We start from the raw sequence: 27,697 nt of genomic DNA on the forward strand, positions 1-27,697 counted from the left end.
TAAGAGTCAAACACAGCAGCACTTTATTAACAAGGACAGAGCAATATGATCACAAGGAAATACTCATAAGTCTAAACTGAATGCTATCTTGGGCAGCATAAAATGAATACTAACAAGGGTAGGCATCCCAGTGTATCTGTCTCACACCTGTTCAATGGGAAGGTGACTTGTAAGCAAGGCAAGAACAGAGCAACACTGATACCACACACAGACTACAATACTTCATTACTTTGAGAAGGGTAGTGAATGGTCATACCCCAACTAGAAAGAGGAGTCATTAGAGACCTATCAATTGGGCCAACAGTTCTTTTAAGCTTTAATACTGCCTACTCCTGAACTCTAGTATTGACTTCCTCTCTATGTAGGAAGTCAATGCTCAGGCTCTTGATAGGGGCTGTTTAAATCTTTCTGATTTCTGTCAAATCCATCTGACCTCAGAACACTGGGTCTAAGAGTCAACTTCCTGCAACATCGATGTCTTTCCCTTGAGATCTTTAATAGTGCTAAATCAGCATAATGTTATCATAATTTGAAAATGACATGCGGGCACAAAGAAGTCCTAATTTATATACATGTGTATATATGTATATACATACACATACTTTTCATTACTATATATATATAGCATCCCATATTCCAGTATCACATGGCAGAGAGAATTTACAGTCAGAATACTCAAGACATTTAATTTAGTTTTCCTGTGGCCACTCATGTAGTAAACTGAAAAATACCAGTGTACTAATAAGGTCCCTTTTTATTACATGCTATTTCTAAGCAGATATTTGGAATGCTCAGAAGACTTCACTTTCAGTCTCCTAAGGCCTCCTAAGACATAATTTAAAGTGGGACTTGATAGAACAAATATCTTTGCACTCTAGTTGAAACAGAAGTAGTTTCTGTTTACATCCTAGGAAACCTTGGATAACATGCCTTGTTTGTGAAATTGAAAAAAACAGCAGATAGCACACAAAGAGAAAGGATGCAACAGATATCAAAGTGGGTAAATGCCCAACTCTTCTGAGCCCTCCTCATCTGTGCAAAGCAAGGTGGTACAAGTAGGCCAAGTTTGACTAGGCAGAGTTTGAGGAAGATGCTTTTCTGTTTGATGCACAAGAAAATAATTTTATGAAAATGTGGGGATGGGAGAGGGAGCAGCTCTGTGCTTCTTGCTGTGTTACCTTTATTATGTTCCCAGTGTCACTGAGACTAGTTTAAAAATAGCCTGCAAAAAGAATGTTCTAATCACCAGCCACCTTTTCCACCTTTCTTCTTTTTCTGTTGCTGTTTCTTTTTTGTTGCTGGAGCCCCTGCAGGTTTCTGGTGTCTTGGGGGTATGATATTACTTGTAGATGTAGATGCTGTTGCTGCACTGCCAGGTCTTGGGGAGGTGGGTGGGCTGCTCACAGTTTTACTGGCATCCCTGAAATCACCAGATCAGGAAAGCGTTGGTCATTCATATACTCAACAAAGGAAAAGGCTATAAAAACGTATGTACATGGATTTCACTTTCCACCTCTCACAATCTCCCACACACATTTTCTTTTTCTTTCTTTCTTTCTTTCTTGGCCGTGCCACACGGCATGCGGGATCTTGGTTCCCAGACCAGGGATGGAACCCGTGCCCCCTGCAGTGCCTCTGAGCTCGGAGTCTTAACCGCTGGACTGCCGCGGAAGTTCCCACAAATATTTTCTTTTAAGGTGCGTTCCCCAACTCCCTACCCATTTTTCTTTTGAATAAAATTTTTACTGCTTTATAATTTTTAAAAATGTAATTGATGGTACATGTCAATTTTTAGAAAGCTTAGAAAATAAAGAAAAAAAAAACTTTTAATGACCTATAATCCTACCATGTAGAAATAACTGATTTAGTAACATTTTAAATTCTGCTTTCTAGTCAAATTATTTATTTATATCTGTTTCTCTAGATATTTAGTTAGTTGAATTACTCAGTGTATATCGTTTCCTTTTGAAGGTACTGTAATCCTAACATCTGCAATACAATCTGGCAATTCTAGTATTTACAATACTAGAGCCAGAAACAGCACGTTTTCTTTCCTTTACATAAGCATATTACAAAACATTTATTAAAGATATCTGACTATACTTCTCATACTGAAAACATATTTCAAAAATTCTTAATGATGACCCTGAGTCAATCTCAGAGAGAAGCAACCTATGCTCTGAGGACTGGGAAGCAATGACTTACAGTTCAGATGAAGCTCCTGCAGTGGCTCCCTGGGTCCCTTTTCCAATCTGATCCTTCTTTTTACCCTTCTTTCTTCCTCGGTAGTAAGAACGTTCACGCATTGGTAGCCATCTTTCTGGATCTGGGGTCACTTTTGGGTCATAATTTTTAGGCAATTTTCCTGTGTAACAATTAATTGATAAAGAAATGAGAGATTAGTCCATAATGTTTTCCAGATAGTTTGTTTAAACACTGTGTCCAAACCTGGGAATAAATAACATTAAAACTGAAATAAATTTATCTGAGAAAGTTTTATTTGTATAATCCAGCAGGGGAAAAGGACTTATTTCTAAGCATGACACAAAATTCAGAAGCCATAAAAAGATTTCATAGATGTATCTGTATAAAAAAATTTAAATTTTGATTTGGTAAAAGATAATTTTTGAGAGAAATAACAAAACAAGAAAACATTTGCGTACTATGTAACAGAGTGAATTAATATTCTTAATATAGAATGAGTTCTTGATAATCAGTAGGTAAATCATGTAAAGAAAATGGACATAGCTGTAATTAGAGTAAGCCAAGAGAAATAAAAGTCATTAACCATGTGAAAAGATGCATGACCTCACTAATTAAAAATAATAAGGATAGGGAAGTTCCCTGGTGGCCTAGTGGTTAGGATTCTAGGCTTTCACTGCCGTGGCCTGGGTTCAATCCTTGGTCAGGGAACTGAGATCCCATAAGCTGTGCAGAGTGGCCCAAAAAAAAAAAAAAAAATTTAAAGGATAAAAAAATTCTATATTAAAAAGCGTAATATGCAGTGTTTGTGAGATAGTGGGAAACTCTCAAACACTACTGGCAGAAGTATATACTAGTATAGCCTCTGTAGAGAGCAAATAATTGGCAGTACCAGTCAAAATTTATACTTTTAGAAATTTATCCTGCAGAAACTCCTAAGTCACAAAGCTATATATGTGTAAGAATACTCTCTGTGATATTCTTGAAAACAGCAAATTAACTTAAATGTCTATCAATAAGAGAATGATTAAATAAATTATAGTATCCCCACACTATAGCAAGCTATAAAACTGAGTTAAAAAATGAAGTACATCTATATTTAATAATTTGGAAAAATGTCTGCACAATATAGTCTAAAGTAGAAGATTAAAACAAATTATCCTGATGATTTGTTTATATCAGTTTTGTAAAAATATTAATTGAGCATGTAAATGTGTATGTGTTTCTATATACAAAAAAAGTTAAGTAATTATCTCTGGGAGAATGAATTTGGGGTAGGGAATTTTCCATTCTTTATGCCATTCTATAATGACAGAAGTCTGTTACCTTTGTTTTTATTTTCTTTTGTTTTTATAATGAGCATATCTCTTGTAAATTTAAAAAAATACTCATCTGGAAACCACGAAAATAGAAAAGAAACTGAAACTGGAGGTTACTGATACCTATAGTTAACAGCTATTTCCTTGCAGTATTACTAATAAATAAAACAACATGAAGTAAATACTTTAGTTTTTACCAATTTCCAAGTACAGTGATAAAAGTGAAGAACTAGTAAGACTTGTAGGTAAAGACAGTGGAGTGAATGGAACACTGGCTTCTGCACTATCCAAAACTCCACTAAAACAGTAATAAACCCATTAAAAGGAAGAATGGGAGAAAAGATATTTTCAGTAAAATTCTAGAAGCTGGAAAACAGATGGAGGAGTGGTAATAAATTTAGCAGATTTGGGAAACCTGAATACTTGATTCTGCAGTAAGCAAAATCAAGAAGCAAACTGATTTATACCACAGATTTCCCAGAGACTTAGGAACAGGTAGGTGGCTCCAGGGATATCCTCTGACTAGTTGAAGCCAAGCATGGCAATTCCACCCTCTCTTGCTGTGGATTAAAATAGGTAAGCCAATCAATGCATGGCATTCCTCTGGTTAATGGTTCAGGGCTGGACACTGACCTATATTGGCCCAATCAGGTTAATGGGAAAGACTTGCCAAATGCAGAGGCTCTCTTTACATCCTGCTTGATATAAATGACAAGTATATGGCTCTGTTTCCAACAAACATCTGATTACTCTAATGGGATTCATTTTTGTGTACAGGAGAACAAAGAGATACAACTACTGGATAAACTAACCCTGATATAACCTTCCTCTACACTGCCAGTTTCATAAACAGTAAATTTTCTTAAGCCAGTTTGACGGAGTTCTATGGTACTTGTAGCCAAAAGCACTGTAATGTATAAGAGCTTACTGTGTGCCAGGCACTGTTCTAAGAGCTTTACATGTAGTATCTTATTTAATCCTATGAGGTGTATACTATCATATTCCATCTTACAGATGAAAAACTCAGGAAGGTATGTTAACCTGTTCACAGTCACAGTGAAAGAGCAATGTTACTAGAGCAACAATTTGAATTCAGGCACTCATAAACTTCAGAATTGCACTCTTTAAAGTTATAAATTTAAGTAAATGTTAGCTATAGTCAAGACAAAACTCAGTTTCAAAGATATGAGAGTTTATGTCTGAAGATTTCTACGTAAGGCCAAACTCAAGCTTTTACCTTATAGAAAGAAATCTAAAGATTAAAAAAAAAAAGCCTTACCCTTCTTTTTTTTCTTCTTTTTTTTCAAATCTCCCTGTCTACAAAGAGAAGAAAAATCATTATCATCATTGTGATAAAATATTTACAGAGCATTAAGCATGTGCAAAAGAGTGAGCTGGGTACTCTATCATAAAGGTGTTTAAGATTTGGTGTCACCTCACCAAAGCTAATAAACCAGTTGGGATATTAATTCAGGTTAAATTTAATCAAGCTTCAAACACCGTACTTTTTGGAAGGTGCTTTAGAAAAGAGGGGTGACAACTGTTTTCAGAAAATAGATACCATTTACACTGGCACATATTAAGTCTATGTAAAAAGGTAAGAAATCTGTACAAGCACAAAAATCTATAGTTTTGTGCTAAGTTACCTTATATTTGGCAAAACTAGAAAACAGGTAATTTAAACTCTTTGCCAGAAGAACATGTACAGGTATCATACATGCAAAGAATATTTCTGGGAGGATACGCAAGACAAGTAATATTGGTTGTGGCCTTGGGTGGGAAGAGGGCAGACAGGGGTGGGAGGAAGACTGGACTTTTTTAATCTTTCAGGCTTTGAACCTTGTGAGTTTATTGAATTTTTTAAGTAAGTAAAATCTTTATTAAGTACACCGACCAAAGATAAATAAAGGTATTGAAAGAGCATAAAAAGTCACGGTAATACTTCAAAATAACTATTAAGTACTCTGACAGCTATACTCTTTGACAGCTACAGTAGAAAAGAGGAAGACATTAAAAAAATCCCTCTGGATATACTCATGTGATATACCTCTATGGGAACTATCAAACAGTGAACTAAAAAGATAAGACAGCAACAATGTCTGCCCAAATTTCATTCTACCAAGTCATTCAATTGTGAAAGTTGTTTTAGGGTACCCTGAAGAGTAAGAAATGCAACATACAGCATCTTACTTTAGGGCTTCATCTCTCACTCAGACTATGCAACAGTCTTCTGAATTGTCTCCCTACAAATCATACTACACAGCCATATCTGCAATTTCCCAAAGACTCTCTGCCATGTCTTACTTCTTTGCCTTTGCTCACATTTTGCCCGTCTCATCCTCATCTTCCTCCAGAGTCAACACAGTCACCTCCTCCATGAAGCCTCTCCTAACCTCCCACCGTCCCCGGGAAGGACTGACTATTCCCTGTGGTGTACTCCTCTATGCTTGCACAATCACAGCACGTGCAACCTTTATTTCAATTACTGCTTAAGTATATTTCCTTCTGCTAGACTGAACTTCTTTTCAGGGCAAGGACAATGATTTATTTTTGTCACCAACATACTGTTAACTTCAAAAGAAACTACACCTTTTTATGTATCCAAAAGTCAACATAAAATAAAAGGTATTAATAATGCCTAATGAAAATACTGTGCTGAAGCTGAGAAGCTTTAAAGTCAATGTACATCTTAATAATTGTCTAATGGAAAAGATAAAGATGATTAAAGGATTAGAAAAGAACTGTATGTTCTTACTAATTACCCAGCCCTGTTTTGGAAAAGGAAAAAAAAAAAATACTGAAAATACTTAAATACACATTATATGAAAATCTCCTAAGACCTGGCTTGAATTCATTATTTAGGAGTTCTTGATAAGGCTTGAAATTGGGATCATGATAAAATGAAATTTGGAACAATGTAATATCTCTGAGACTCCAATTTCTTATTTAACTTTTAAAAATTTATTATGAGGATGGCAATACCTTTTTAACAAACACAGAGTTCATAATGAAGTCAATCATATACTGTTGCTGATATATATATATTTTTAATTATGAAAAATCAGATTTCAAAAGTCATTCAAAAAAAGAGAAAACTGAAAAATTATGAAAGTCACAAAACTGGGGAAGTGCTATATCTCTTCCATTCTCTATTCATCCTGAGTCAAAAATAGAATCTTAAAAGTTTATTTAGTAGGCCTCTGCTATTTTTGAGATGACAATGTATGAGAACAAGAAAAGAACTGGAATTTGACTTCTTATAAGTTATTGAAGCTGGCTAACTTTCCTCCAAATCAGCAAAATAAACCTTATCTGAAATTTGGTCTAGAATTCTAAATGATGTACTAAATGTACATCAATATCTCACAGGTAAATAAAGTAAGACACATCCAGCCTATGGAATACTATGCATAAAAAGAATAAAATATGTATACATTGAGAATATGGAAAAATCTCTAAGACTTATTAAATGAAAGAAAATTTGAAGACAGTTAAATACAATATAATCCCATTTCTATTAAAAAAAAAATCTAATCTAAGAAAAGTATTTCTACATCAGCCTGTGTGCAAACACAAAGAAAAAGATCTGGAAGTAAACACACTAAATTAGTACCAGAGGTAAACTGTGGGTGGGGAGGAGGAGGGGAAACAAGGACAAAAAGCTGGGCACAGCAAAAGAGAAGGGAGAAGAAACAAAGTGGACTTAAACTTTATTCACATGGAACTTTCATGAGAATGCATTTTTTATTCCTTATATAACTTAAAATCAGCATTAGTGAATGTTACAATGAAAAACATTACCCTTGCTCCTTTGGTTGACTATCTCCAGCAACTTTTCCACCCTTCTTCCGAATGTACGTAGCACCAGGAGAATTTTCAAGAGCCTCAACATCTACTTTTAGAGACATACTATCTGATGAAGGCAAGTGTTTACTAAGGCTGGGATAGAACAAGAGTTCAGGAACACAATATATATACATATATATGTTTGGATCTATCACTGTATTTTTCAGGCACATTGATCAATAAATTCTCATTTTGCTTTTACTAATTAGAGGAGGGGTTTTGTTTGTTGAAATTTATAACAAAAAAGCCCTGGTCAAAACAGGTAAGGGAAGGGATTTATTGCACTACTTGGGAGCTGTCTAGAACAATCAAAAGGATACGCTTTTGCCTTCTCAGGATCTACAAGTGAGTAAGCAGAAATAAGCTGTGCCAGGGTGTGAATATCTTTTGGATTTTGTCTAAAAGAAGAAATAAGAAAGTCACTGAACAGTTTATAAAACTGGAGAAAGTAACATAAACAAGCAAAATAACTCCCTCATATCAAATAAAACTTGGATTTCTGCACCTCCACCTTTCAGAGCTTACTTCCATAGCTGTTCTAGGTCACTAATTGCCTCCTTCTTCCGCCCATATTTGAGTTTGAAGTTTGCAGCTTCTCTTATCAAGGACAAATGAGCAGGAGATTTGGGCTACAGGTTCAATAAAGAAAGAAAAAAAGTTTTAAGCTAAATATCTAGCAAGTCAATGAAGTTATATTCATTAGATCTTTAAAATGGACCTATCCATTAGAGTTCTCATCTTAAGTTTTACTGAATGCATGAAACAACAAAAAGAAATTCACACAGACACACAGACACACACACACACACGGAGAGGGATAGACAAATTAGTACAAGTGAAGACCAATGTATGAATTTGGTATACAACCCATCTCTATTTAGACTGTCTTGTCTACAACTAGAAATATTGCATAATCAAATCTTAAAGTTACGTCACTATAGTTCTCAAACATTAATTTGACACGATACTTCCTAGAACACTGATATCTCTTCACTGCTAACAGTGCTAACAGTATTAATGCCCCCTGTGTGTATGTGTATCTATAAGTTGGATATTGCCTATGCAGAGACCCATACTGGAAAAAAAGAAGATGTTCCTATTAGATAGAGATATACAATTATTCTATGTACTGCTGTTCTACCAATTACTACCATCCATGGGCTCTCTAGCCACTAAAGATGAGCTCTCTTATACACAATCATGTACAATTAATATTCTTATTTCTTGAGATTACACACACAAACACACATACATACACTCAGGAAGGAGCTTCAGAAAATTAACTGAGCTTTTTATTTTTTTTGGTAGCCATTTCTTTCTTCTAATAACTTTATTTGGATCTGGTATACTTAAAAACTGACTGACAGTCTAACAGCATTCCATTTTTTAAACAGTGAGTTGAAATGTTTCATTTCTCCTTAATTTTGAGTTCACTGCTGCAGCTTTTCATTCTTATGCAAAAATGTACCCTCATAACATTTTACTCCATCTATTTACCTGATGGTTTTGATACCACTGGATAGCTTGTGTGAAGACCTCAATGGCACTGTCAATATCTTCCTCATGGCTGTACATTGTCACTAATGCAGACACCTACCCAGCCAAAGGTATAAATTAGTGAACAGAATTCCTCCTTCTCTCTCAGAATAAACTTTCTGAAAATGAATGACGTTAAAGAAACAGCGAATAAAGGTTGCTAGGCTCTGTGCTAGTACCTATTTCATCATAAAAATTGCTAATGCATAACTACAAATACCATGAACAACAATGGTGTTTTCCGAACACAAAGGTGGTTATCTGTAAAAAAAAAAAAAAATACCTCCCCTAAAGCTCATTCACAAATGGTTTGTTACCAGTACACCACAAGGTAAATACAGAAGTTGAGAAGAAGCACTTAGAAAATTAGTTTATATGATCACTGAGGTACACACACTGGAGAGGCTAAACTTGCATGTGGCCTCCACTACATGAAGCCAGTGAACGCTTGCCTAGTGTGCTGGAGGGACAGCAAAGAGGCCCATGTAACTGGAGTGGAGTGACAGGGGGAGGAGCCATAGGCAGATGAGGACAAAAAGGAAACAGAAACAAAAAGCCAGATCATTGAGAAAAATCAATAAAATTAACAAACCTCTGGCTAGACTAATTAGAAAAAAAAGATAATAGGAACAAAATGTCCTACAGATATTAAAAGGATAAACAGGGAATATTTGAACAACTTTTATGCCAATAAATCCAACAACCTAGATGAAAGATTATTGTTAGCCATATATTATATTTGATTCTAACATAATCACAGCCCAGTCTTAAAGTATGATTCTTCAAAAGAGAAAACACTACCATAATACTATTATACGTTTACTGAGTGCCATTTGTAAACAAGCTGTGTTGGAGAATGAAACAGTCCCTGTACAATAAATGTACACACCACCACTACAGAATGTCTTTACTTCGAAACAGATGTGCTCACAGCTATATTAGTGATCTAAACCTGTGATGCTTGAATAATCAGAGAACTAAAAACTAAATTCGTAGGCCATTATTACCATATTGTTTTAACTCAAAGAAATCACACTGAAGACATGATAAAATAATAGGCTAAGAAATTCCCTATATATGTCTTAGGATATTTAAGGTTGGCTTTCAAGTGGTAATATAAGGCCTAAACAGTTCCTGACACATTTGACTAAATAATAAATCAATGCAAAGCAGAGCATAAAATGTAATTAAATTTACACCAGAAAGCTATTATTTTAACTATAACTTCTATATTTTGAATAAAGAAATGAGGAGAAATTAAAGTGAAAACAAAGAAATATCAGACATACCAATGAACTATTAATTCCATTACTTTTTCAGTCTTAAAACATTTAGTTATAAACTCACCATGCCTGGTTTATGCTTTAACTCCTCTATGCTTCTCAATATCAAACATGCTTTGGAAATATTACCTTAATAGAATAAAAACAAAATCAGCATCACATTGAAGAAAGCATCTCATGGAGGAAAAAAAAAGACAAAAAATTTAAGAGTCATATTTTGTAACATCTCTAAACACTCAAGCTTTGGGACCTTGGGAATAATGTATTCTATTTATTCATTTTACAAAGGAAATTAAATCCTAAAGAAACAATATATCTTGCATATGCCCACAAAGTTAATGGCAGAGCTGCTACCAGAAAAGAAGTCTCCCAGCTCCCAATCTGTTGAGTTCTATTTCTCCCTTTTCAGATGGTAACTTAAAGGTCAGAGTCCTTCCCTAAAGGCCTTGAAATTGTTACTGTAGATATAAGTGCAATGGATAGTTTCCTACAATGTTAAAGTCTGATTTTCTACTCACTGCAAACCTCAATAACAAACCTTCCAAAGTCTTTAAAGACAAAACAAAACAATAACCATGACAGATTCATTCTCAGTAATATTAGTATGATAAATAATCCTCACAAAAATAAACTGAAAACTGGATGAGAAAAGAAGATAAAGAGGAAAGCAAGAAAGAAGAAAGAGAGGTGGGAAAAGGAAAAAGAAACAAAGGAGGAAGATAAGAAATGTGAGAACAGGGTAGCTATCAGGTCTCAACCTGATTTTCATTACTACCCCACTGAGGTGCCTTTTTAGACATTTTTTTTTCCTAATTGCCAACTCCCCTCCCCTCTACCCATGAACTTTTCATTTTAGCCATCACAATATCTAAGATTTTTTTCAATCCTGTGCACCAAACCAATTATCACCCCCATTGAGAATGTATGGTCTACACCAGAGCTGTCTGATAGAACTTTCTGTGATGATGAAAACATCCTCTATCTATGCTGTCCAGCTACCCACATGTGGCAATGAAACTTCTGAAATGTAGCCAGCACAACTGAGGAACTGAATTTTAAATTTAGTTTAATTTTGGGACTTCCCTAGTGGTCCAGTGGTAAGGAATCCACCTTGCAATGCAGAGGACACGGGTTCTATCCCTGGTCAGGGAACTAAGATCCCATATGCCTCAGGGCATCTAAGCCCATGCGCCACAACTACTGAGCTCGCGCGCCTCATCTGGAGAGCCTGTGTGCTGGAAACTACAGAGTCCACACCCTCTGGAACCCGCACGCCGCAAATCAGAGCCCACATGCATTGGAGCCTGTGTGCCACAACTAGAGAAGAGAAAAAACCCTCACGCCACAACTAAAGAGAAGCCTGTGTGCCACAGCAAAGAGCCTGTGCACCTCAACGAAGGATCCCACATGCCGCAACGAAGACCCAACACAGCCAAAAAATAAATTAATTAATTAATAAAATAAATAATAAATAAATCTTTAAAAAAAATAAAAAATAAATTTCGTTTAATTTTAATTTAAACTTAAAATAGCTACATATGGATAGTGGCTACCAAATAGGGACAACACAGTTCTAGATACTCAACACTGGTTCAAAATTATAAACAAAAAACTGTCAGTTCTCTGTAAGATTCAAAAACACGAGTTCTCATTAAACTTCCTTGCCTCTTCTCTACCAAAGATATGGGTTATAAAGTATAAATGAAGAATAAAGGGCTAAGAAATTTTGAAAACTAGGAAGCAAAGTAACTCTTAATTCATGCAAATACTACCAAGTGACAGATGTAAGCATTTCTACACATGACATACACAGGAAATTCAAGTATAGAACAGAGGAATTCTATGCTTCTACAGACTTTCAAGGCATGGATTGAGAAACATTCTAACAATTTAGGAATTAACCCAAGAAAAGGCCTCCTAACTTATTACTAAATCTGTTGGAGTTCACATGATCTAGCTTCGTATTTGAAACAGCATTATGCTTCACTATTATGCAAAAATTTTTAAAAATCACATAGTCCACAACTACTTCAGGATCATTCCAATCATATGTTTCCATTAACAGGATTATTGTAATCATAATGAAATAATCATGAATACCTTGGGAAATTTTCAGCTGTGCCATGGTCAGCTTAATTTCAGCAGCGTTTTCTGGATGCTGATCTGCAAATTCCTAGAATTTTTTTAGTTGGGAAAAAAAAAAATCACACTTAATACAACTAAGCGCACATATTCTAATTACTTATTTCAGCCTCATTAAATTTTAAATCCAGTTTTGAAACATTAAACTTCTGGTTTCAGGTCAAAATTTTAAATTTGGAAATATTTTATTCGACATCCACTTTGCTTAAAATTGTGTTCTGAAAGAAAGTGCAATAATGTCAAGTTTCTAGGAAGTCGCCAGTAGAGAAACAATAATTAAAATTACTACATAGATTTTTCTTTTTCTTTTTTTTTAAAGAAAGATACTCAAAAAAAATGATGACTCCTTACTGAGGATCCCTGCTTGGCAACTTTGCCCCTCAGGATGGTCCTAATTTTATGCTGTCCAACTTTCCAATGTAGTCTACTCTCAGGAAATTTGAATGTGATTTAATGTTTGGTTTAGCTTAATTAAAAACCAAGTCAGTATCTCTGTAATTGTTTGGGGTTTTGGATTGGGACTTACTAGAAAATACATTATTGAAAAAGGGGCTAAGCATGTTCTGGTATTTTAGGTCTAAAACAAACCGTTAAGTAGTGTTATATCGATCTCCAAATGAAAAGCATTCTTCGGAGTTTATAGCAAACATTTACTAATGCAAATTTCTATAAAACAAAGCTGCGGCCCAAGAACTAACTAAAGTGACACTCTGGCATGTGTATAGTGGTATATTACCTATTAGTTTTCCCATGAAATTTACAAGCTTGTAATTATAATAATGAAAATAAAACAAGGCTACAACTACCTGACATCTCATTAAAAATGCAAGTAATTGTTTTACCTGAAGCAGCTCTATTGCTTTTGTGTGCTGCTTTTCACGGCAGAGCTGGGCAGCTTGGATTAACACAGGAAGGAGATGCTCAGGACTTTGGGACTGTAAACTGGCAGATGTTTTGCGACATTGTTCTGCCTAAAAGACAGTATTTCCCCCCCCCCCACCCACAAAAATAAGCTGGTTAATTAAATCAAACATTAAGTGAATGACCAAAAAGAAAAGAAGGATGGGGAGGTGGAAGGAAACCAGTTGAAACAAAATAGTAAGTGAAGAACTACCTAGGGTAAGAGAGGTGGTTTACAGTATCCTCAATTTTTTCCTGAAAGAAAAAGATTTCCATTTACTGAATGTAAGCTATGAGTTCTTAAAGCATTTAGGAAAGAATAAGTCCTAAACATTCATTTGGATGCTTAAATTGCAGAATTTTGTTTAAAAAAAAACCAAAACACATCAAGTGTCAGCCTTTGCTTCTAAGCAACAAAATGTATAGGTATTTCTTGCTACAGTATTTAGGAACAACTTGACTCAGTTCTAAATCATGAAAATGTTACTGCCTCTCAGTCCTCCACTGAAAACCTCTGCTCTAGAAGAGTACAAAATCATAATTTAATTAGAATTTACACATATTGGAGTTAGAATTGCCCTTCTTATTTATAATTTGATGTGATTATGCACAAACTAAAATGAAAGATGGATCTTAAATTTATAATCATGATCAGCATCTTTGATGATTTTTCCTTTAATTCAGAGAAATTAGAAATAAGGTAATGAGAGAATTATCTCATTTATAGCCGTGAATAGTGTTTTCTTCCTCTTAAAAGCCACCACTGCAGACCTTTATAAAGAACTGGGCAAATTACTTACTTAACAGATAAAATCTATGATACATGACCTTCTGAAGACTACATGAGTCTAAGACAAAATATAAGCAAAAATATAACCAGACTGGACTGATACACCCATTAGGCCTCATGTGCCATACTCCAAAAGGTTTAGCCAGGGGAGCCAGAGGTCTGTTACCTACCTGGTTTGTGTACATAGCAAGTAAAGCTTTGTTAAATTCTATAGCTTGCAGTTGTTTCTTGGAAAGCTTAAACTCCACTCCTTCTGCATTGGTTAATTTCACCTTCTTCTTGGAGTCAAAGACATTTTGGTCCTGACAAAGAAAAGTTCATTCACCATTAACAGCAATCTCAGACTTCAACTCTTTTAACACTCCAAGGCATTATTCCTCTTTCATTTCGTTATTTTATGTAAACACAACAAGAGAGCTTGGAAGATAATACACCTACCTGGCTGGGGTGCCTATGCTCCTAAGGTACATATAAATTTGGCTTGGTTTCTTGGTTTGGTTTTATCTTTCTACTATTAATTGCTTTTTTTAGCTTTTTGATGAAAAGTACAAAGGGACTGCACAAATCTTACAGTGGAAATTAGGACTACAAAGATACCTAAATTTGCAATTTCTACAAACTACCTTTAGAATTTAGATGACAAATGAGGAAAGTAACTTATTCCTCTCTGACATATTGTCATATATAAGCAAATGTAATGGAATAAGAATGGAAGACAATTAAGTCACATTGCACCCTGAGAAGGACAAAAAGGGCATCTAAGTGTCTACTATGTGCACAGTATTCTAACTTTGTTAAATATTATTTGCAAATATGTGTTACCACTGTGCTTTTTAAACCATGTCTTCTACTAGTTTAAAGACTAAAAGGAGGCAAAGAAGAAATCTAAAATAAATTCTACTTTTTACTGTGAAGCTCCAAACCAATGTGAAATTATTTTAAATGTACAGCAAGAAACTGGCTTTCACATAAATCAATCCTCAAGAAACCATATTTCTAGTTGGTACTCCTATGTCACTATTTTAGTACTTAAACTCACCATGCATGCCACTGCCAGACTTCTCTTAAACTTTGCTACCATGGCACTTATTAACATTTTTGATTTTTCAACGTCTCCCACACCTTGATTATCATTCAATGTAACCTTTTTTTTTTCTTAACTAGCCAGCATGTACGTATCCTCACATCTTTTGCTCTCACTTTCCCTCCATAAGTCATTTGCTTATGCTGTTGCTTAACCTTCAAACCATATCCCTCCTTCAAGGCTCTACTCAAATTAGCCAACCCAGATCTTCCTTCACCAAATACTGTAGTTACAAAGTATATGACAAGAAATTTAAATGTGCACAATTTTTTTCAACACTAGATTTTTTTATACCATGTAATGATTAAGACCACGTTTCATATTTATTTTTGCATTTCCTATTGCATCCAGCACCATACTGAATAAAAAATTAGAAATAAATGTTAACTGAAGAAAAATTCAGTGTATAAATACATTTAGATTGAGATATTTAGTACTTCACATACTCTCCTCCCCACAATTATATATCAGATAAAAACAATTTGTCCTCACTGGCATCTCAAATTGTTCATAAACATAGGCAGGTACATTTTGCTGCTAAGAGTCAAATGCCAGCATCAATTTTTGGAAACCTAAACCATGCCAATGGCCTACAACATCCTATATCTATTACCCCCTTAATGCCATTATCCTATATCTGAGAACCCTCTGAATTTCTGCTATAGGGGGAGAGAGATACCACACAGGCCTAAAAGGAGACTGCACTGGAGTCAGAGACTAGAATCTGAATCCAAGTTCTACCTCTTACTGGCCGTGATCTTATACAAATCACTTAACTCCTTTTAGCCTCAGATTACACTCCTATAAATTGGAGACATGTACTGCCACCTAAAAAGATAATTGTGAGGATGAAATAAGCTGGCACTTGGAAAATCACATAGCCTATCAAAAGAAACTAAATGTTACTTTTCTAATTTTCTATTGACTTGAATTTCAAATCTGAACTTGAAATAACTTCCCATTAAAACAATGTTCCAAAAGGTGGTTAATTTGACTAGTACAGTACTCTTTAGGATTGTTTATATACATGCTTGTAATAGTTTACACAGGGCTTGTGGGGGGGGGGGGGCGGGCAGAGAAAGAGAGAGAACCTGCCCATGCCTCCTCTCCCCCAAAATAAAAACCACTGGAAAGAGAAAAACTATATACGGAAAACTTGTATTCAGACTTACTAGATGAAGAAATCAAAGTCCAAACAACTTATATCTCTAGTAAGTATTCTCCATATAATGATAATAATGGGAAATATTATAATTATATTAATATTGTAATTACATAGAATAATAATTTTTAAAAACAATGGGTATGTAACTACAAAATAGTTTTGTTATTTGAATACACCTTGCAGAATCATTATGAGAGTTAAATAAAACTCTCCATTGTGATTTTGCTGCAACTAGACCTGTCATGGAAAAACTTATCCTAGAACAAGGCTGGGGTAATATGCTTCCAGCAAAAAATAGTGTAGGAAAACCATGGATATTCCGTACCTTGTTAATTGTAATGATGTTATTTGCAATCACAGCTAGCAATGCTACATCTGTTGGTCTGTGAACAAAAAGCAACAGTCAAAAAGGAATAAACCTTTAAAAAGAAAACTCATCCCCTATAAAAGACATTTCATTTTAATAACCCACTTACTTTAGTTTTATTATCTGATTGTAAAGTTGCAAAGCCTCCTCTGTACGACCCTGAAGCTGCAGAATATAGGCCATCTGCCCATGGATGATGGCCAGTTCTGCCTGTGGGTCCTCTTCAGTCCCATCCTAAGCAGAAGAAGAAATATTTTTTTTTCCTGTGAGTTCTCCAAATTGATCCACATATTAACCAAGTAATCCAAACATTCAAAAGATATATCATCCTGAAGAAGACATATAATTTCCAGGAATTTTCCCATAGAGTCAGTTTGTTAAAATTTAGGAATAGCTACCGAAAGAGGGAAGCTTAAATGAGAATGGCAAAAAGACAAATTCTGGAAGGACATGGCGACAAGCTCAGGAATACCATTCACTGACCATTTTTATTCTCTAAAAAACTAAGACTAAAAAACAAAAAAATGTAAAAAACAGCATACAAGTTTAACTTTTTCCAATACCCCTAAATTCTGGAAACAATTTTCTCATAGAAACACATTTTCAAAATGCTTCACTCTTAATTCTAAAATAATTCTAATCCAAAGACTACAAAATTCTAACTAGTAACTATCACTGTACAAAGAACTTCAAAAGCTGAAACTAATTCTGTAATTAAAGTAGCAGCTCTCTTAACTGATACCCCAGATCAATCTATATTTTCCATTCCTTTGGAGAGGTTGACTGACGCCCACATAGAGGGAATGCTCACGGCTAGGAGCCTGCTCCTTTTTGCCATACCAGGCGCTCCTACTCTCACCTGGTAAGCATATGCTGACCAGGAGGTCAGACCTGTTTGTTTCCAATCCTATTATGCCAGTTGTGTTTGATAAAGAAATGATAAAACTTAAGTATTATAGTAAGACAAGAACTATGCGTGAGAAAAGAGACTTGCTTCAATGAAAACTATGTTGAATGCTCAGAAATATTTGACAAAGGTTAGTTCCTAAAGAAAATTACTATCTAATTAGGTATGAGCCAGAAAATGAAGGAAAAAAAAAAAAACTCTGTAATGAAACTAATTCACAACTGTCTTTAAAGTATTGTTACACTTAAGAAAAAAAAACTGGAGATCATGACTGTTGGATTATGTATAGTTTATGTAAGAAATATGCATGGAATTCCTATGAATAGGACCTTACTCAAAGACCTGAGCCCTACATCTAAAACAGGAGAATGAATTTATATGAATTTAAAATGAAATGCATAAGGCATATAAAATTTTGTATTGTAATTTCTCACCCTAAGAGAGTCCATCAAATAACTGGTTAAGAGGGTTTCTGTGATTCCTATCTAATGAATCAATATCATTTCAAAAAGTCAATAAATACTACAAAGAAGGTTCCTACAAATTTATATTAGCATAAGTGTAAAATCTGGGTTTAACCACAGTGGAATACTTACAGAGTCTTCTGATAATGAACGGCGGCAAAGATCTATAGGAGAAAATGGTTTTGAAATTAACATTGCTGGGTAACTCTCATTTCTTTCATGTTCCAAAGAACAAGAACTAAATTCTTAGGCAGAAGATTTAAGATAATTTTAATAACAAGCAAATTTGGAATTTATCGTTAACATCAAATATATTACATAAATATAATCAATCCTTGATTATTCTAGCTCTTTGGCATTTTCTTTCACTTGTAATCCCTATGTTAAAAAAAGTTTTTAAGGGAATTTAAAATATATAAATTTAACAAATGTTGACTGCAAAAAATCAATTATAGAAAAGTATAAAAATAAGGACAATAATCCTGCCACCCAAAGATAACCACTGTAGCATTTCAGCTATTTTTTTTTTAATGTAAATGCACAGCTACATTTTAAAATGAAAGTGGGATAGTCTACTATTTTGAAACCTCCCTTCCCCCATTTAATATACTGTGGACATCTTTATGTTATAACACATTTACATCTACATTATTATTATTATTTTTTTAATATTAATTTATTTATTTATTTATTTTGGCTGTGTTGAGTCTTCGTTTCTGTGTGAGGGCTTTCTCCAGTTGCGGCAAGTGGGGGCCACTCTTCATCGCGGTGCGCGGGCCTCTCACTATCGCGGCCTCTCTCGTTGCGGAGCACAGGCTCCAGACGCGCAGGCTCAGTAATTGTGGCTCACGGGCCCAGCCGCTCCGCGGCATGTGGGATCTTCCCAGACCGGGGCTCGAACCCGTGTCCCCTGCATTGGCAGGCAGATTCTCAACCACTGCACCACCAGGGAAGCCCTACATTATTATTTTTAACATGATTATTGTTAATGACTGCATGGTAATCTATTCTGTGATTATAATAAAGTCTTCTAATAGGACAGAAACTTATGTTCCTAAATTTTTGTTCTTATGAACATCCCTTCAATTAAATCCATATATATATGTGTGTGTATATATATATATATATATATATATATATATATATATCTGTATGGATGTTATCTAATTATTCCCTTATTTCCTTAAATCTCTAAAAATGAAATTCTTAGATCAAAGGGTATGAAAATTTCAAAATCTGCTACACAGCACCAAACTGCCCACGGCAAAGCCTCTACTACTTTTACATTCATACCTGCAATATATGAGGATGTCCTCCCATACCACTGTCAATAGTGGGTATGATCCAGAAATTATAATTCTTAAACATACTTTTCTCCTCATGATGCTCTAACCTCTGCTCTTATTATTTTTATTTATTTATTTATTTATTTATTTATTTATTTATTTATTTATTTATTTTTGGCTGTGTTGGGTCTTCGTTTCTGTGCAAGGGCTTTCTCTAGTTGCGGCAAGCGGGGGCCACTCTTCATCGCGGCGCGCGGGCCTCTCACTATCACGGCCTCTCTTGTTGCGGAGCACAGGCTCCAGATGCGCAGGCTCAGTAGTTGTGGCTCACGGGCCTAGTTGCTCCGCGGCATGTGGGATCCTCCCAGAACAGGGCTCGAACCCGTGTCCCCTGCATTGGCAGGCGGATTCTTAACCACTGCGCCACCAGGGAAGCCCCCTCTGCCCTTATTTATTTTTTTTTTTTTAATTAATTAATTTACTTTTGGCTGTGTTGGGTCTTCGTTTCTGTGCGAGGGCTTTCTCTAGTTGTGGCAAGCGGGGGCCACTCTTCATCGCGGTGCGCGGGCCTCTCACTATCGCGGCCTCTCTTGTTGCGGAGCACAGGCTCCAGACGCGCAGGCTCAGTAATTGTGGCTCATGGGCCCAGTTGCTCCGCGGCATGTGGGATCTTCCCAGACCAGGGCTCGAACCCATGTGCCCTGCATTAGCAGGCAGATTCTCAACCACTGCGCCACCAGGGAAGCCCCCTCTGCCCTTATTTCAACCATCAATATTTAAGAATAAAACAGACCCTGTTTCACCATTTTTCCTTCCCACCATTCACTGCAGTCCCTACAACATCACTTTTATAGCTTCCAAGGGAAATGTATGGAGAAGAAAGTCGAAATGTTTCAGGAGTTGAGACCAGACATAAGTTCTCTAATAAATTATTTTCTTTTTCACTTAATTAAGAGCTTCAAAGCATGCAGATATTGTATATGGAAACATACTAAGTGGAGTTAAAATGTGCTTGAATAGTGTTATCAATGCATAAATGTGGCACACCATATTGTTACTGTATTTGTGTACTTGTTTAATACCAATAATAATGATGATAATAATATTTACCGAATGCTTACTAACTCAGTTAATTTACATTTAACATTCATAGTAAGTTGTTCAAAAACCTACTCCTCAAAACTCAAACTTAAGGTTTGGTGTGGTTGAAAATGGACAAGTAGACAGGCTTAGGAATAAGATAGTAACAGAGGAGAGATAAGAGTCAAGAACCCAAGAGAAAGGCTAGATGGATTTTGAGAAATTTACACTGCATCAATAATTTCCATTTAAAAACTTCCCAAAGTTTTTAACTTTTTAACTTTTGGAAATGCTTTGCAAAGTTATATACACATTACATTTACATATCATTTTAACAAACTTCCAACCTTCAGCTTTTTGCAGAATTTTCATTGCCTGGTTTAGCTGGCCTTGTCCTATCAGCGCACATGCAGCATTGTAGCACAGTTCGTGTGTGCCTTCTTGGAGACCCAAGTTCTCCTGTCACAGAGCAAAATACCAGTCAAACACTAGACAGGGATATTATGTCATGGCTGTGTAAGTACACAGAGATACTCACTGGAACCACTTTTTCCCAGTTACTTTGAGCTGCAACAACTGCTGAAAGGTTTGTTTTTCTCTCCTCATCATAATCGTCCTGAGAGTTTCGGACAAGATCTCTATACACAGCCAGGCATTCATCATAGCGTTCTAATCGGTACAACTGAAGAGATAAATAGCAAGTAAAAAATCAGAGAAGACAAACATTGTGTTACATCCTAACACCATATAAACCCTTTTTTTGGAACCACCATGTAAGAAACCTAACTCAGCGCGGGCAATTAATTGTTTTTCCTTTACAATTTTTCAATTAGTTCTGTATGCTACTAATACTTCCCAAAAGTTACTTGCAATGAATCTCTACTATATTGCGTATTTGTAGGCATGATTCAGTTAGAAGAGCCATTGTATTGACCCCCATCTTGAGGTGAGGTAAGTGTCTAAGTGGGTTGTGAATGAAAACCATTCTGTAGAAATCAACCGTTACCTAAATCTGACTTACAATTAAAAAAATTTCCCACAAGTTTACTAAGCCCCAGTAAACAGGAACAAAATTAGATGTTAACAAAAGGACTTACTATTTCCTAGGAGTTCATTATACCGAATCTTCCTTTCTCTTTTCCAGAAACCAACTACTGTGTAGGGTAGTATCAAGTATACACAACATAATTCTTGCTTATTTCATTCAAGTTGTTCTTAAAGGGCAATAAGAACTGCCACTCTGGGTCAATTAGTCTACATGTATGACAAAGATGGGTGCCCTTCATCAATATCAAAATGCTGGAATCTACCCTAAGCTAACCCAGTTTACATGAAAAGTTCTTCATAGACCTACAATCCATGAACTTGCCCAAATCTTTGTTAAACTCACACTACCTTTTGGGGACAATATATGCAATACATTATTTGCCCTAAACTGACATTTCAAAAAATTTTAAGAGGGTTTTGCTAGTTCTAATATAACATTTCTGTCCTCTTATCATAAATAACCCTATTTTACATTAGGCTTAATTGTATGTCTCAAAACTCTTTTTTTTTTACAATGCTCCATTACCCCTGACACCACAATGCCCTGTAAACCCTGTCATCAGAATGATCTGTGACCCCTGTCATCACAATATTCCATGACCCCTGCCTTCCCAATGCTCCAAGACACCTGTTATCACAATGCTCCATGGCCCTTGTCATCAAAATGCCCCATGGCACCTTTCATCAAAATGCTCCCTGACCCCTTTCATCACAATGCTCCATGACCCCTTTCGTCACAATATTCCATGACGCCTGTCATCCCAATGTTCCAGGACCCCTGTCATAACAATGCCCCATGGCGCTTTTCATCACAATGTTCCATGACCACTGTCATCACAATGGTCCATGTCCCCTTTCATCACAATGCTCCCTAACACATTTCATCACAATGCTCCATGACCATTGTCATCACAATGCTCCATGACCCCTCTAATCAAGATGATCCATGATCCCTTTCATCACAATGCTCCTTGATCACTGTCATCACATTGCTCTATGTCCTTACCATCACAATGCTCCATGGCCCCTGTAATCACCGTTCTCCATAACCCCTTTTATCACAATGATCTATGACACTTGCCATCACAGTGCTACAGGACCTGTGACATCACAATGCTCCATGGCCCTTGTCACCACAATGCTCCATGCCACTTTCATCACGATGCTCCATGTCCCTTGTCATCACAATGATCCATGGCACTTGTCATAACAATGCGCCATGATCCCTGTCATCACAATGCTCCATGATCACATTCTTCACAATACTCCATGACCCCTTTCATCACATTGCTCGAAGGCACTGGTCATCACAATGCTCCATGGTGCTTTTCTTCACAATCCTCCATTATCCTTGTTCAAAACTCTTTTAGAATAAGGTATTTCCAGGGATTTCATGAACCATCTGAATTCATCCAAATTCTTATTCATGATTTTCTTTATTTTACACTTAGAATAAAATATCAGTTAAAAACTAAAAAGACTATTTCAAAACTGTGTAAGTATATAAGCTTACTGGCCTTCATCTTTCCAACTAAAAAGTCCAAATTTCATAGGATAGTTCTTAATTTTCCAATTACCCTTAGGAAGTCATTTGTTCATAGAACACTATACATGCAATTGTTCTTATGAAGATCAAGGAGAGGGAATATGTTCAAACCTCAAGAACTGGTTTGGTGGCAAGTTTTACAGAGCATCAGGATGGGCTGGGTTTCCTCATCCCTGCTCCTTGCTATAGGTAGAATCACGTTCACGCAGGACGACTGTCAAACAGGGATTTTAAAGCAGTAATTACCACTTGTCCATAAAGCTCCTTTAGTTTGTCTGTCTGCTGGTTGGCACTTTCTATTGTCTTCAAGGCATTCTCAATTCTGTTCAGCCTGTACTCACAGTATGCCTTCTCGAAGGAAAGAGAGTTACTGAAAAAGGAAAAACCAATGTCTGATTATTAGCTAACACTGCAGAGCACCCACTATAAGCCAGACACTGCTCTAAGCACACTTGATACATATTATTTAATCCCCTTTAACAACAGATGACAAAGGTTAGCGACTTGTCTAAAATCAGATGGCTCATAAGTGGCAGAAAATATTATATCCATTTCCCTAGGCTCTCTTGCTTTCATGGATATTCTTATTAGAATTACTGGCCTTTGAAACGAATATATAAGAATGAAATCCTGAATTAGCTAAAAACTGTTTCAGATAAAAGACAATCTGAACATTGTTTTAAATGGGTTGTTATAGAAGTTTCTTAAATCCATTTAAGAAGCTATAATAAGCCACATAATGCTGCTCTAACTTGTCAAGAAGCAAATAATTAGCAAAGAAAAAGTAACTAGAAATCTTAAAAGAACATAGCACTTGTAATCAAACAACTGGTAAACACACAACTACAAAAACACTACTTACATACAGACTTAAAAATTCATCTACATTAATGTCACATATGAAACATTTTGAAGTTTCAACCATAATCTGTGAGGAAAAATAAACATCAAGCAAATGGCAACATCCTTTATTCACCTAACAAAAAATTATTTGAAAATTTCCCTCTCACAAAATGGCCAAAAATCACAACACTGAATTTTAGCATAAACATGTTTACTAGTAGAAAGCAGTGTCCCTTTTATTACCCTTTTATTTTTAATAAAGTTTAAAAATTTGTTTTTAATCTGTAATACATGCAGTTGGCCCAAGTAAAAAAACAAAAAGGTATACACTGAAAGGGTTTTACTCCCACTGTTATTCAAATCTACTCTGTTCTGCTCACCTCCTACAAGTGACTATTTTTATTCATTGTTTCTCCATCTATTGTTTGTCTTTGCAAATACAAAAAAATACACATAGAAATTCTTATATCCTCCTTTTCTTACACAAAAGGAAGTATACAATATACTGTTCTGTACCTTATAAACATTAAATAATAAATATGCTACAACCTTCATTTCAATAAACATTTCTTTTGGGGCTTAGGCATAACTGTAAAGAAAAATGAAATTACAGTACCAATTCAGATTATAAATTCATGTTTCATGAAATGATAAATTAAATAAATAAATGAAAAAGATTAAGAGTAATAAAAAACTGCTATAGGGCTTCCCTGGTGGCACAGTGTTTAAGAATCTGCCTGCCAATGCAGGGGACATGGGTTCGAGCCCTGGTCTGGGAAGATCCCACATGCCGCGGAGCAACTAAGCCCGTGCACCACAACTACTGAGCCTGCGCTCTAGAGCCTGTGAGCCACAACTACTGAGCTCATGTGCCACAACTACTGAGCTCATGTGCCACAACTACTGAAGCCCTCGTGCCTACAGCCCGTGCTCCACAACAAGACAAGCCACCACAATGAGAAGCCGGCGCACTGCAGTGAAGAGTAGCCCCCGCTCGCCGCAACTAGAGAAAGCCCGCGCACAGCAATGAAGATCCAACACAGCCAAAAATAAATAAATAAAAAAATAAAAAGTAGACTGAAAAAAACTGCTATATATTCTAAAGGCTGCTAAAGAACTCTGACACTGAAAGATCTTGGCCTAAAATCATACTCACCTAAACAATTCTCAAAGGAGGTAGGCACAGAGGTCAGGCTAAGACTGCCATACCATCCTAGAGGCCTCGACTAATACATCCCTACCCTATATGTTCTGCCCTCTCTGTCTTTTTTTTTAATTAAACTTCTGCTGACTTGTTTTCCCTATGTCCTCCAAGAAATCTTGTGACTCTTGTTTATGCCCCACATCCCTCCAGTTTCCCTTCTTCTTAGTGGTTCAAAGGGAAGACAGGGGTAAAGAAAAGGCTCCTTAAGGCAGAAAAGAACAAAAGTTACTATTGCTCCTTCCAGTTTCAGAAGCACCATTGGCAGGCAAAAGGAAAAAAGAGGGGAAGGAGAGAAAAAGGTCAAAAATCACTGAACAGTGGGGAAAAAAACATGGAAATGGTTATAGCTATGGTAAACATGCACAAACAACTAATTAAATCACTTACTTGGCAAACACTTTGGTGTGAGTATTGATGACATTCAAGGCTTCCTTGAAACTTCCATTCTGGATAAGGCACACCACTTTACAGTGTAGGGCAGTTACATCATCCTTGTTGATCTGCAGTACTAGAGAACAATTTTAGGAAAGCAATTTTTAAATCCATTCCCTTTCCACATTTCCCATCTCAGGAAGCCACATTTCCAATTTTATTGCAGCAGAAATGATTAGTCAGAACATTTTTTTAAATGACTGATTTTTATTTTTAAGTTAAGAAGTGACAATAAGGAGAGTTAAGTTAGACTTTCCAGTGAGATAGCTTCCCAAGATGCATGTACCAAAAAAGTAAAGTGAGATAAAGAAGCAAGAATGAAGTTGTTTTCTACTGCTTTTTCATCTTGCAATGCATGCTATATCCAACACATTTCATTACTTCACAGGGAAAGAAAAAAGTTCACATAAAACTTGGCAGCAAATGACTTAGGTTTGAGTACAAGCTTGTCACTAAATGCCTTGATCAAGGGTCTTGGACAAGTCATTTGATTGCCAAATCTCAACTTTCTGATCTGCAAAACGAGTATGAAAGCATTACCTATTTTACAAGGTTATTAAAAAAATTACATGAGCAGATTTTGAAAAAAAATCTATAAGCTGTAAAGTATACAAACACAATTTGTTTTGCTGGCAATATTTCCAAACACCATTCAAAATTTCCCTTTTCAGCTAATATAACTAAAGAGAAGTGCAAGGAAGGAGTCAGGTGGCCAAATTTCAATGCTAAACAGCTGTTCAGTGTCAAAATGACTAGGATCACCCCCCTTGCTCCTGGGCAACTATAGGAATTCAAATCTCAGTCTAAGAATCAGAGTAATTTCTATCAATTAAGAAAATATATATTGGAGAACTGACAGCCCTTGCTGATTAAACAATTCCTGCACAGTACTTACTACATTGCTGATTAATATTGGTTGCAGGCCTAGCAAAGGCCAAAGTTAATTCAAAACAAGTTTAAGAATCAAATAATTGTCATTAGTAGCTATTTTCCTCAATGTCTGAAATCACCAAAAGTGCACTGTGGGCACAATCACTTCTTTTCTCATTAACCCAGAAATAGTTTGTTGAAAATTCACACTTGTACGTTACAGACATACCATGTATGTTATTACTTCTTTCAACAGTCAAACCCTGTCCTAGTAATTACATTTCCAAATCTAACAAATACAGGCAACACCTTCAATAAAGAATTTAGCACGACAGAGAGCATTAAAAAGCATGGCCGTATTACAGTTAGGCAGTAAAGGATAAAAGAATATAATGAGTTGAACCTCACACCGACGACAGGTCACTCAAATGATCAGTTACCGGGCAAAAAACAGGATTAACATTTGTCTTTGCAACGTTATTGCAAATGTTAGTGCTTTCACACACACATTTTTTGGTCTAAGGACGCTGGAGGGATTCTATCTGTGGGAATGACAGGCCTGACGTCCAGATCCAGCCCTTCCCTCTACCCTAAGTCTGTACAGCTTCCACCTTGTCAGCGCCAGCTTCCAAATTACGTGTCCCAGGCAGGTTCCTCCCCCCGCTGCGGCCCAAGAGAAAAAGCTCCCTCAGCAATACTGTCTTGATCACTCCGCTATAAGGAAAGCGAAAAGGAGGCAAATGTGGAGTATTTGCGAAATAAGGAGTGAAAACAACGGAGTAAAATAAGAAAGCAGTTTGGAAGAGACGTCGGGAGCTGCGGTCTCTTTAAATCCCTCCCTCGCTTTCTGCATTGGGGGAAGTAAAGACGGAAGTACACGTGGCTCTAAGCCACCCAGGACCCAGGACTGGCCGGGGGGAGCGGAGGCACTGCGACCCGCGCCCGCTGGGCGTTCGGGCCCTAGCGGCGGGCGGCTGGGGTCTCCCCTCCCGCTGTCTGCTCGGAGGTGGTCGCGCGCTACGGAAGGAGGCTGCATCCTCCCACCGGCCCGGGTCCGCTCCCGCCCCGGCGCCCGCCGGGACACTTACTCTTGTTGACGGTTTTGAGAGCGCGCGTGAAGTCGCCGTTCTGGCCATAACGGTTCACTTCACTCCAGAGCACAGGCACCGAAACCCCCCCACTACCGCCGCTCGCCATCTTGGCGGAGACGCGGGACGACCTCTTGCCCCGGAAGAGGATCTCGGAGGTGGCCAAGCGGAGAAGGAAGCAGGTGGTTGCTAAGCGTTTCGCAGTCGGAAGCGTCTTTATTCCAGAGTTGGCGTCAAAGACCGTAGTCTTCACTCTCGTACCTAGAAATTTGCGAAGATAGAGTCGATACACCTTA

At 36.6% G+C, this 27,697-nt stretch overlaps 1 protein-coding gene across 1 annotated transcript; it reads right to left on the minus strand.

Annotated features, from left to right (window-relative positions):
• Positions 1-27,697, minus strand: SRP72 (signal recognition particle 72). The gene is made up of 19 exons (XM_007165282.3): positions 27,402-27,697; positions 25,399-25,519; positions 23,211-23,334; positions 20,910-21,053; positions 20,719-20,830; positions 18,138-18,169; positions 16,744-16,868; positions 16,593-16,650; positions 14,189-14,320; positions 13,171-13,299; positions 12,287-12,359; positions 10,251-10,315; positions 8,865-8,960; positions 7,893-7,996; positions 7,688-7,765; positions 7,323-7,460; positions 4,801-4,838; positions 2,206-2,365; positions 1-1,420 (listed from the first exon to the last, which is right to left on the minus strand). The coding sequence occupies exons 1-19, from the start codon at positions 27,508-27,510 to the stop codon at positions 1,243-1,245; spliced, it is 2,016 nt and encodes a 671-aa protein (XP_007165344.1). The 5' UTR covers positions 27,511-27,697; the 3' UTR covers positions 1-1,242.

The sequence above is a fragment of the Balaenoptera acutorostrata genome, chromosome 5, assembly GCF_949987535.1.
Source record: "Balaenoptera acutorostrata chromosome 5, mBalAcu1.1, whole genome shotgun sequence".
Taxonomy (NCBI): domain Eukaryota; kingdom Metazoa; phylum Chordata; class Mammalia; order Artiodactyla; family Balaenopteridae; genus Balaenoptera; species Balaenoptera acutorostrata.

What these genes read in the sequence shown, in the direction of transcription:
- SRP72 (XM_007165282.3), bottom strand. Translation starts at nt 27,510, where the DNA reads ATGGCGAGCGGCGGTAGTGGGGGGGTTTCGGTGCCTGTGCTCTGGAGT. An exon ending in GTTCATTATCAGAAGACTCT is followed by an intron (nt 16,869 to 18,137) that starts GTAAGTATTCCA and finishes TCTTCTGCTTAG; the next exon opens with GATGGGACTGAAGAGGACCC. An exon ending in AAGCAATAGAGCTGCTTCAG is followed by an intron (nt 12,360 to 13,170) that starts GTAAAACAATTA and finishes AAAAAATTCTAG; the next exon opens with GAATTTGCAGATCAGCATCC.